At 36.5% G+C, this 12,468-nt stretch overlaps 1 protein-coding gene across 2 annotated transcripts in view; it reads right to left on the bottom strand.

Moving 5' to 3' along the window:
- Positions 1 to 273: 273 nt before the first annotated feature.
- Positions 274 to 12,468, bottom strand: part of UBE2D1 (ubiquitin conjugating enzyme E2 D1) — a 37,627-nt gene continuing 25,432 nt past the window's right edge. Inside the window, exons 2-7 of one of the 2 annotated variants that reach the window (XM_037139921.2) lie at positions 12,021 to 12,084; positions 11,897 to 11,928; positions 9,840 to 9,917; positions 8,464 to 8,569; positions 2,978 to 3,071; positions 274 to 2,265 (exon numbers count right to left, since the gene is read on the bottom strand). In XM_037139921.2, the coding sequence (XP_036995816.1) occupies positions 2,220 to 2,265; positions 2,978 to 3,071; positions 8,464 to 8,569; positions 9,840 to 9,917; positions 11,897 to 11,928; positions 12,021 to 12,084 (420 nt within the window). In that variant the 3' untranslated portion in view covers positions 274 to 2,219. Of the gene's footprint in view, positions 2,266 to 2,977; positions 3,072 to 8,463; positions 8,570 to 9,839; positions 9,918 to 11,896; positions 11,929 to 12,020; positions 12,085 to 12,468 lie in introns of those variants that run through there. The other variant, XM_037139922.2, reaches the window with a different exon arrangement.

Genomic DNA, 12,468 nt, shown 5'->3' with positions numbered 1-12,468 from the left:
TCTCCAAAAGACTAACCATTTCCCTCACTCAAAGGAGATCCTTAAGTTAATGGTTAAACAATGGAGGAAAGCCCCTGGCTTGGGACGTACAGTTATAAAAGTTAACTGATGTACTCTTTCTTAGAATTAAGCAAAAACATACCCCAATGGCAAGCTGACTGATTATTATGCCCCCAATGAGCTCTGAAGATTTGAGGTAAATAAAACTTGTGCTTACTCCTCAAGAGACTGGCTGCACAATTAAGATGTAAGCAAAGGCAAACAAGAGTTAGGTAAGTTTCAAAAACTTTAATAAAGAAAAAGGGACACTTCCAAAAATAAATGCCACACAAATGAAAGTTTATAAAAAAGTGAAAGATATTCATGAACCAAAACCCTTCACTATCAAAATATACTAAATACTAAAACCTCATGTTGTTGAGTGCTCAGATTCTGGGAGAATGTAGCTTATAATAATAGCTAGTGACGTAGTGTTTTTCATGATTTGGCTGTTTGAAGACATCACTTAATATAATTACTTTTTAAACCTATATTTTCATAAACATTTCACAATTCATGTAATTATTTTACATTCATTTATAAAAACACATTTTCTAACAATTGGTTATTCTGCAATTTCATGATAATGAACCATGATAAAATACTTCAGTGACCTAGACGCCTTGCTAATGACGACACCCATCACAGACTCTTGCACACTTCTACAACTACTGCAAGGATCGGAAGAACTCCGGCTCTTCTTAAAAATGACACGCATCCAACTCTGGTAAGCATGCTAATAATTAGAGATGTATTTTTTCCAAAGTTAAACATTAGAACTTTCAAGCTTTCTTTAAAATCTGCAAAGATAACCTGCTTATTTAAACTACTTTTAACTGGCAATATATAAAAACAGGAAGCATCATTTTAGAATTTTCTCTATAACTTCTATAGTAAAAAAAAAAAGAATGTTCTTTTTCAAACTGTGATGGCATTAAGATTCTATTTTAGAAATTCTAAATTTTAAAGTGTGAAGAAATACAATGTCAGCTACAGCTAGACTGCTATTTTAATAAACTGACCTAATTAGTCTTCAGTGTAGGTGACACTACCTTACACACACAAATCTTAGTACTTCAGTAAATAATCCATTTTAGATATGATCTAAACAAACCCCCCAAAATTCTAAATTTTCTTCTATAACAAGGGACCAGTGTATATCATCCTTTAGACTGACAATGAGTAAACAGACACAAACCTAAAGCAATAAAATTGATATCATTAGTGATGAATAATTAGCCAATCAACAGACCTTAGTCTCACAATTTGGAACTAATTTACATGCAAAATTTTACATAGACTTATGATTCTTATTTATATTTCTAAATCTTTTTAAGTAATCAAGACAAATAGTAGAAAAAGCATTTTATTTATATGGAAAAGCTACATTAAGATCTGTAAAAGGTGTCATGGTAATATGGCCTATACAGAAAAAAAATTCAAACGTGAATAGCAACAAATAAAAGTTACATATCTTCCTACTTAGCAGTGCAATTAATTCACATTGCAATAAAGTTAAGTCAAGTATAACAAAATCAAAACAAGTGTTTCTCCATAATCAGTATAATGAGAATTACAGTGTAAAGATCATTCAGGTTTAAGAAATCTGCAACTGATCTACAGAATACCCTAAGACAAGGGAGACAAACAGTTAATTCATTTAATTATCAGCTGTTCGGCTTTTTCAATACTGTTCACAGGGAAAAAAGTAATGACTTGACATACATGTAAATAGAATACATTTAGTCTATACAGTAAAAAAATACAAATTATAAAGTGAGCTAACAAAAATGAAATCTGAATACAGATTTATAAAACTGACGACAGACAGCACATACAGTATTTCTCATGTAAAAACATCTAGTTTCAGCAAAAAAATAATTTGGTTGCTTCTCAGATGCATTGTAGATCTTGTCAGATGAAGATGCAGATGTCCAAGTATCTTAAAAACCATAATAAATGTCTTTCTCAATGCATACAAAATGATAAATGCTCTCATCACAGTCTTAAGGGTATTTTTGGAAGTTTGTTTTGTCTTGCTTCAGAAATACATTTAAAATGGATAAAAATCAAAGGATTTCATGGTACAATGAAACAGTAAACAGTGCTCAATTTACTGCTGATATTGAAAAAAACCTAGATTTTACAGTACTCTTGTATATATGAAAAATTTTTTGATTTTACATTGCATATTTCTGAGTCCATTCTCTTGCGTGTCTGTTGTATCTGTAGGCATACAAAAGAAATACGGTAAAAACATACAAATCAAATCTTTTAGAAGATCTATCTATATAAAAAAGGATACTCTACCTTCCTATGCTTAATTGCAATGATCATATATATATCAGTTATTCGGTCATTGTGACTTAGCACAAAATTTAAGTTATTTTTTAACTGATGGGTCTCTACAACCTATATGAAAACATACCTAAATTATAAACAATAAAATGAAAAAATTTTCTGAATAAAAATCTGTAAAATGCAATGAGCATTACTTCTAAACTGCAAATGAACCAGTCACATACCAAGATGACCTTGAAAACTAGGTCAGTTTGGGGGGTTTAGGGATAACTTCTCTCCCTGGGAAAAGCTAAGGAATATAATATCCAATGCTTCCCAATTATCAAATTTTTTCACTTAAATTTACTCCCTACAATTATATATAGTTATTTCCTACCAAAAACATGACCAACCGGGTAAATGCAAAGCATGTAGTACTAACAAGTAAAAATTAAACAGCATGAGAAACAGAACAAGATTTTTTGTAAAAAGACTAACAGAATTTAAAAAGTCAAGTTTACTCCAGTGGAAAGAAAAACAATCTTAATGTTAAGTACAGCAAGCATAACTAAATGTACTGATTAAATACACTGGTAACACTTCTATTTTGGTAGACTACAAAGAAAGGTGCCCAAGCAGAAATAAACAGAACACTCACTTCTCTTTGTCTGATTTATAGATCTGTGCAATATCTGGCACTAAGGGGTCGTCTGGGTTGGGGTCACAAAGCAGGGAACATATGGACAATAAAACTAGATTTAAAAGAGAACATCGTATTAGATAATGACCTTTCTTGTTTATACAATCGCACATGTGAAAATAATCATTGAATATAGGCAATAAACTTATAAAAACAAAATGAACACATTATATTACACTTTAGACTACAGCTGGCAGCAAGTATTTTTCATTTTTTAAACTGTAAAATTACCATACAATGTATCTAATACAAAATTGCTAGAACATTTAAAGTTTTAAATCCTAATTGAATTTTTATTTATTCAAAATAAATAAATGGGGCCCTGGCTGGTGTGGCTCAGTGGGGTGAGTGTAGTCCTGCTGGCTGCAAGGTCACCAGTGTGACTCCCCACGGGGGCACAGGCCTGGGTTACCACAGGCCAAGGCTCTGTTTGGGGGCCTGCGAGACACAACAGGTCGATGTTTCTCTTCCTCTCTTTCCCCCTCCCTTCTCTCCTCTCTAAAAATAAACAAATAAATTTTTTTGTTGGGGGGGAACCCTGTCAACCTCGCTCTGACCAGTGTGGCTCAGTTGGCTGGGTGTCCTCCCTCAAAACGAAAGGTTGCTGGTTCAATTCCTAGTCTCAGTACATGCCTGGGTGGTCCCGTCAGGGTGCATGCGAGAGGCAACTGATTGATGTTTCTCTCACACAATGATGTTTCCTTCCTCTCACCCTCCCTTTCCCTTTCTCTAGAAATAATTAAATAAAATACATATTTTAAAAAATGTGAACCTCCACAGCTGCTATTACAACCTTGCAGCTCAAGAATCCTCTACAAAATATTTTTGGTAACACATACACACATCCCAAATGGTACGTAATCAGAAAGCTTTTAGAACAGCGTCCTAACTTTAGATGTTTCTTAGAGATACTTTTGTACTTTAATGAGAACTGTCCATTTTTTATTCTACAGGGTCCAGCACAAGGAAGGCCTGCCTGAGTGTGGTTGGCGGGGTAATGATACGGGTGTAGTAAGTTATAGTTTTAATTTGAACATTTCACCTAAAATGTCATATGATGCGCTTGAGTGTGATATTGTTTTATTATAGAATTACATGCTTATGATTTTGTAATAAAAGATTTTTTTAATAAAATAGGGGCATTATTTGTGTTGGACCCTGTATTTAAATGCAGAAAATCTGTGTTTTAATCAATTCAAAGTAAAACAATCAAATTATAGTTAATAGTCCAAAACATTTAGGTACTGTGTTCATGTAATTTTTACACTAGCTTAGAAATATAGACTGTCTACAAAGGACGATTTGTAAGATTGTTTTCAATGGCTCTTTTATTCCATGTACATAATCTATAGCACATGCATGTAAAAATAATGTGAATAGTTACTATATTACTTAAATCCTTTAAAATATAGATGAAAGTTTAAAAAGTAATTGCTTTTTGCCACATGACATCAAAATACTAATGCAAATAGCTACACACACACAAAATCCAAGTGAAAAGGAGAGAAGGAGGCCTCTGCTTTAATTCACGCCACCACTTCTGAGGGGGTCCGTGGGGTTTCAGGAACAACCTTCCGTCTTCAGCCTCATCTACTATGTTCCTGTAGTTTTTCCTATTCTTAAAAATCCACAGGTAAATTTATAAAGCAAAGTTGAATCTTCGATGGCACGGAAAGGGGGTATGAAGGGCACTAATGTTAAAACTAATTCTTAATTCCTCTTCCTTATCTTCTATTGCGAATTAAACCACGATTATCTGGCTCAAGTCTCCAGAAACATTCCCAATTAAACTCACAAAAAAATAAAAACAAGGCATTTAAAAATACCTTTATTTTAGGTAGCAAGTATAAGCAATCTTACAAAATAAGAAAGAAGCAAATTTCCTCATCTCCCCTGGGCTGATGCTCAGAGGCAGCAGGCCCGATTTCACCGTTACACACACAGTTCGACTGTTCTAAGGAAAAAGGAACGTTGACATTCACTTGAGTGCTGCCCATAGGGCAGGTGCACAGAGACCCTGTGTGGCAATACTGTTACAATCCCCATTTTACACATGAGGAAACTGTGGCTATTTGAATCTGTTCTTAAGAGACAGTTACCAGAAGGCAACAATACTAATTATTCTTTTAAAAAAGCTACCAAATGTCAAAAGGTAAGAGCTCAACATCTGGCAGTCCGCCATTTCTTTTACACGTGTAAGTACTTAGCTGCTTACGCCAAATGAATTCTATTTTGTGATACCACTCCAGGAAAGATAGATGAATTCAAATAACCCTTTGACACAGAATCTTTCCTACCTGTGTTGGGTAGCAGCTAGGAATGAGCGGCCAGAAAAGAAAGAAAGGCAGGGCCCTCGCCACTTCAATCTAACAAAGAACTTAACACAAGAGACTAGAAACAACAGACAGACATGTCTCATCAGTGAACTCAGCCAGGTTGGAAAAGTTCTGCAGGTGTTCCGAGTATCGCAAGCAAAAATAGCATAGGAGGAAGGGGCATCCTTGAGACTAAGTTGGGAAAGGGAGCTTCTGTAACAATTTCACTAACAAAGACAAAGAGCCTTTACTAACTGAAAAAGAAAGCCTTTGCAGTTGTATATTATTACCAGGGAGGCGGGAGGAGGGGGTACCGGGAAGCTAGCTCAGGTATGTAACTTCTGATCCCCAGTAGTCAGTGTACCTTGAGCAGCTAAGTACCCACTTGTATCCTCAGCTCAAGTGTATAGAACAAACTCACTAAAATGCTAACAAACTTACTAACAATTTTCTTTCCTCTGTACATGGGGCATTTACACTAGCTGGGTGCCAGCCTACAGCTTTGTGCTCGTACATATTTCATAAACTTGCTGTCTCATTTCCACTATACATGTTCGTCTCTTGCCTGAATTTGTGTGTTGTGAGCAAGACAAGACCCGGGGCGGGGGAGAGAGCCTCTTAGCTCGGTCCCTCTCCCCATCCGTAACTCATGTAGTGCCTAACATTATACTATGTGAAAGATTTTTAAGAAGACACTAGAATCTACATGAATATTTTATGCAAACATTTTAGGTCAGAAAAACTGTCATTTACAAATAACTGATCTAAAGGGCTATTATTTACCTAATACTTCAAATAATTATGGCTGTAGACTCTGTTTCCTATACCCTTTGCTTAAAAAAAGTTTTGTTTATTTTTAGAGAAAGAAAAAGGGAGGGAGACAGAAAGGGAAAGAAGCATTGATGTGAGAGAGAAACATCAACTGGTTGCCTCTCGCACACACCCCACATGGGGGTGGAACCCACAACCCAGGCATGTGCCCTGGCCAGGAATCAAACTGGTGGCCTTTAGCTTTGCTGGACGATGCCCAAACAACTGAGCCTCACCAGTCAGGGTGAAACCTCATCACTTTTAATAAACTATAGAAATGATCCCTGAAAGTATAGTCTTTAAACTTCATCACTTAAAAAAAAAACAAGTTATATGTTCACACAGCATTTATCAAAAATTTTTTTTCACAAGTCCATGGATCTCTCCCTGAAACCTTCAAGAGAAACAACTTTCTTAAATTTTATAAAAAGGAAAAACTACCAAGTTACTTCAGGGACAGATGCTTCTAACTCAAATCAGTATTTTCCATCTGTTGGGTTCTTCTCTGGTAGAGAAACAAGACTCGGGTTAAAAGGGCTGGCACAGCAAACAGTACTGGCCAAGAAAACAGCACTGGCTTCAGACGTACACGTCTGATCATTTATCAAAGAACGATGTTCCAGTTTACTGGAAGTTAAGAATCCACATGGACTGTGTTTCAATCATTATGACAACACTACTGATTATTCAAAGTTTAGAGCAGCAATTTTTCAACCCGTGTACCAGCAAGAGGCACTGATGTGCTGCAAGAATTTTTAAAGGATACAACACCTCATTATTCATTCAGGAGCACTGACCTGTCCCTTAGACTGTCAAATAAAAAAGTGACAACAGCCAACACAATGAAAGCCATCTGGTGTGAGTGATCAAATCATGAAGGCAGACCCCCCCAAAAACTGGAATTTATTTATAAAAAAAAAGTGTGTCTTTATCCTTACATGTTTAAACTTCAGTCACCTTCAAAGTACTCTCCATTCAATGCAATATACCTAGTGAGAATTTTTTTCCATTGCTCAGAACAGATTTTGAGCTCTTTGATTTGTGCTTTTTAGTGCTTCTGCCATTTTTTGTTTCACCTCTTCCAAAATGTTTCCCTTTGAGGATTTTTTTCATCAAGAAACAAAAAAAGTTGCTTGGGGTAAAACTGATTGGGTAAATAGGGAAGGTAGGCACCAAGGTCACTGCAGCTTGGGTCAAAAACTGCTGAACACTCAGCACGGCGTGGGCAGATGCGCTCATAAACCACCCATCATGAAATGAGCAAACACACTGAAAGAGTCTTCAAAAAATAAATTCACTGAAGCCAAATGCAGCCTCTCACAACAACACTAGCTGGTACAATGATATAGAAGGGTTTCTACAACACTCACTTACTGGAGGAAGCCTGTATTACAAGGGGGTGGCCCTCCAGGAGATAATTCTGGATTTTGGGGGTGTTCCCCCTTATATACATATTTTTTTGGTTAGATTGGCAAAAATATATATTTTTTGGTATGCCACAGAATTTAGCAATTAGTTTATGTGTGCCATAAGATGAAAAGGGTTGAAAACTGCTGGTTTAGAGTAGTATGTTATATGTACTATATTATTCTAAAGTCTATTTCACATATAAAGTGAAGTATGTCTATCATTTTAAATCATTTATTTTATCAGCCTAATCTGATATATTTCTTCTTAAATGAAGTAAAACAGATGTAAAGCTTTAATCATTATGTTAATAATTCCATTTAATAAATGGGGCAACTGGCCTTAAAAATCATACACAGTGGCACCTTGGTACTCATCATTAATTCATTCCAGAACTGTTTGTGACAAGTGCCAAAACTGATGAGTACTAGGCAAGTGACAAGTGATAAAGCTTTTCCTCTTGCGAGGTGGCGTTGTGATTCATACTAAGTGCGACAAGTCCCCAGCGAGCGCCGAGTGCTGAAACATTTTTTGTCATCAAAATGTGACGAGTACAGGGTTTGACGAGTTCTGAAGCTGATGAGCACCGGAGTATGACTGCATTTACTTGTCTCATATTCTCCCTCTTTTAAATATAAAGCCAAAACTAAAGGATAAAATGTCAAGAGGCTTATCCCCAAATTTCTAGCTCTAACTCTTATTTCAGCATTTAGATTTGCCCACCAACACCCCGCAACCAAGTCAACTACTAAAAGCTCCAGAATACTTGTCAGAGTGATGAAAGCAAAACAAATCAAAGGAGGAAAACACACAGTAGACTGGTTTTTTAAAACTCTAGACTTTAACAGACTTTTGCTGTATTTTTCCTGTCTCACTATTACCAGCTATGATATATCTCATAAGTGAAATTACCTTTTGATACAGTCAGAGCTGGTGACCATTGTGACCTCAGGATATCAAGGCAAATACTTCCATTACTGTTTATGTTTGGATGGTAAATTTTTGTTGTGAAAGCAATCTAAAAACAAAACAAAATAAAAACATGACAATCCACGAATGATGAACAAAGCAGAACCAATCTACTTTAGGGTGAAATGTCTTCAATTTTACATGACCCTAGTAGAGAAAAGTATTCGAGGCAAATTGAGCACCTACTTTGTGCACACATAGCTTTAGCTACCGGGAATGGGAAAGCAAATAGTTCGTTTTGCCACTCCCTACCTCCCGCCTGCCCCAGCAAGAAACTGAGAGATATTTCTAGAGAGTGAAATCAGTAAGTCTGTAATAGCTGGTATGACTGGCTGAGTGGCACCCGAAGTAATTAACCACGGCTTTGATGATCCTTCAAAGTAATCCCTTTATTAATTTGATCATCAGTGACTTGAGGTAGTGATACTAGGCTCTAAAAATAGGGGCTGACCCTGTCTTAGGGGAAAGCTGAGGGCCCTCAGCTTGTGACCTGTCCTAAGAAATCCAAAAGGAATCCTAATTGTCCACAATAGTTGTGGTGATATTGTTCATACATAATGTTATTAAGGTGCTCTTTAAAACCTAAAGTAATTATTTCCTGTGCACTGTCCCTCTTGGGGGCATGTCCACACCTCTGCCTCCCCGCGCCCCAGGCCACCTCTGCCTCTCCCTGTCTCGGGCTCCGAGGGCCCTTCTGCTTCTGTGGCTTGTTTCCTGAGCCTACTCAGCCCAGCTGGTTCACTTCTACTTCCTCCAGAACTTTCTAAATAAACTGTCTCTTATCATTTGGAATAAATAAATGAATAAATAAATATTTCCTCGATGACCGAACTTGTTCATGATTTTCTCCCTTCTGATACTCCCATCATTTGTTTCCTCTTTAGATCTAATCTAAAGTAAGCTGAGTAAGAACATGGTTTTATATCTCTTACCACACTAATGAAGGTACTGTGTCATATTTTCTTTTGTATTCCCCAATGTAACAGAACATGGTAGGTATTCAATAAATGCTTGTTGAATACAATACTGAAAAAAAAGAATCACCTTTGGAGAGATAATCCCCTAAATGGAAAAGTCATGTTCTTGACCATAAAACCCAAACTACAGAAATCTAATGAAAGTAATGAACCTAGTTTATAGCATAACAGATACTGCCTTTTGTTTTACAAATATAATACAATATTTAATTAAGAAAACATATTTTAGGCTTGATAGTTTTACAACACAGTTGAACACTCTAACCTGCCTTGGACATCCTAAAAATATCTCTGGATAGATCCCTGACACAGGAGTCACATTAATCATAAAAATAAAAATACCTTTGGTGGTTTAAAAGGGTAGTCTGTCGGAAAGTGTACAGTGAGAAAGAACACTCCACCTTGATACGCGCTATCGGGCTGAAATCACAAAACATGTGCATCAGTGTTTGACTGCTACCTTTATTTGGCAACCTAAATCGACCCCCCTTTCCCCCAAAAACATATCAGTTGGAAAAACATGCCATCATTTTGTCATAAGTTCAAATCACGTTGACATCACAGAATTTAAAACAGGAAAAAAAAAAAGAGGAAACGCGCAGTGGTGTGACTTGCCCAAACAAATCTGTTGACGAGTCCGACTGTGAAGCATCAGTACACAACACACACGCCTGCTGTGAGAAAGAGTAACTCTCTGCAGCAGGACTCAGGATAAAAAAAGGCTGGTGTTTACCATCTTATTTATGAGCCTTACGTTCTGATGGCCCTTTAAAGGGGCAAGAATGGAGAGGAACTAAAGAGAACACGTTATGAAAAGGGACACACTATGTGCTTTAGACCTCAAGTCTTCACTTAGTAACAGTTTATAAAATAATGTGAGAAATGCAAAAATGCCCCAAACAAAACTAATAAATATTCATAGAATTGTCAAATTAGGAATCGACAAGAGGAATTTGAATGTGGCCAGGTGTCTTCATGGCAACCAGAAAATAGAATGTCATGAGCAAGGAAGAAAAAATTAATTTTTAAAATTACCTTTTAGGTAGCAAAATTACCTAAAATTATATTTTAATTCCTTTGTATTTCATTAAATTCACAATGTTATATTAACATTTTGGTTTTAATAGCAAGACTGTCATTACTTTCTTTTAATTTTCTGCATATATAATAGGAGACTGCACTGCATATTTTTTCTTGCTATATGCATTACTTAATTCTAGTTCATCAAAAGTTATAAGGAATGTAGAAAACAAGTAAATTACAATCGACAGTCATGGTCTGTTTAGATCTTCAAATGATATCACAGAGTGACATATTTACATTATTAAAATAGAAGTGGTATGAGTAACATAATCGTAACCATTTGCTACATGTAATTACCTAAAAATTATTTTTGAAGGGATATAATTCAAGTGGTAAGGATGGGCCTTTAAATGACAGTATTTTGAAAGTTCTTAGTAAATAAGAATGAGAAACAAATATCTAGATTCTTATTAAACATTGCTATTTAAAAAAATGTTGCATTTTACACTTTACAAGGTTAACTTAACAATTTAGTAATTGAGATACTTGCCCAGGACTCCTGCTCTGAAAATTCAGTAACTGTTTTGTTTTATAAGTGAAACACAAGGCAATATGATTAAGAACTCTGTGGCTTACTAGATAAAGCTCTTCCGGGAGGGGGACAGCGTGATGTTCATGGAAACATGTCACTGTTTCCCAGAAGGCAGAATGTGAGCTGCCGTGCTCATCTTATACAATCCGATTTTTGCTCCTAGGAAGGAAAGCCGCATTCTAGTGATAACTGCCTCTTGGGTGTAGAAAAAAATCATCTTAAAGGAGTAAGTGCTGAGAGAAGCCACTCACAGCAGGTAATTTTGACTTCCGGACAGTCCAATAAAACTAAAAGCAGCAAGCCCAAGAGGTAGCAGAGAAAGACCCACTGAAATCTTTTATCAGCTCTCTCTCACAAACAGAAGAGATGAAACTTACTGCAAACTGATACTTGTTACTTGCAGGAATTCCATTATTGGGTTATTGAGACTTATTTCTGACCTACTAAAATGTTCTCTTGATGTGAGAACAATGGTGCTTAGTTCTGAACAAATGGCTTTTGTGTTTAATAAAACACATAGTCTGGCTGCAAGTCGTAGGTGATCCATCCCTAGGAGCAACGATGGAGGACTTGGCGAAGGAAAACACATCACAATGACCCTGGCGAATATTTGCCGTCAGTGGTGTAGAAAATTATCACAAACCCTTTAATCACATTTTGCTTCCTCTAAGTGACTCAGATACAAGAAAATTCAACCTTAGCCACAAACACTGGATCAAAGGTGAAATGGTGAAAATGAAGTATGGCTGAGCGGGTTAATTTCATATATATGAATCATACTTACAGGCCCCATAATAGTTGCTTGCCAGTGGAACACTGAAACAAACAAAGGAGTTTGGAGTCATTAACAAATGTTCAAACCTATACTATTTATGGTAGCAAAATGCTAGTAATAAAGCAAAGCTTACAGTCATCTCCCACGGGGCCAGCTGAACAGTGAGCAGGTGGGTCGCGTTGAAGATCACTTAATTCCTAAAGCAAAAAAGAAAAAAAAAACCTAAGGTTAACTCTTTTTTCCAAGGAAACAAGCACAATAATCCACGAAGACACAAACTATCAATTTCCCTTTGAAACCATTTTAGGCAGTTCAGTTCAAAACGCAAAAACAAAATGTGGTCTGCGCGCCATGTCCGGCCAGTTTTTCCTCGCACCCACTGGGCGCCTGGTTGCCACTGAACAATTTAGGGCTCTGTTCTTTTCTTAAGCTCCCAATTTGGCTTTATGATATAGTTCATGTGGGCTTATATTCCTGAACCTTGAATAAACGCTTTAGGCTTAACCTTTGGCCTCAAAAGTATCGGGCAGCTGCACTGCCGCTGTACCGACTCGTTACTGTAGCAATCGGGCACGTGGTCC

Source organism: Artibeus jamaicensis, unplaced genomic scaffold (genome assembly GCF_021234435.1).
Source record: "Artibeus jamaicensis isolate MK-2021 breed Jamaican fruit bat unplaced genomic scaffold, CSHL_Jam_final contig_332, whole genome shotgun sequence".
NCBI lineage: Eukaryota > Metazoa > Chordata > Mammalia > Chiroptera > Phyllostomidae > Artibeus > Artibeus jamaicensis.
Note: the sequence above shows the minus strand (reverse complement) of the source record. Positions and strands in the feature narration are given on the sequence as shown.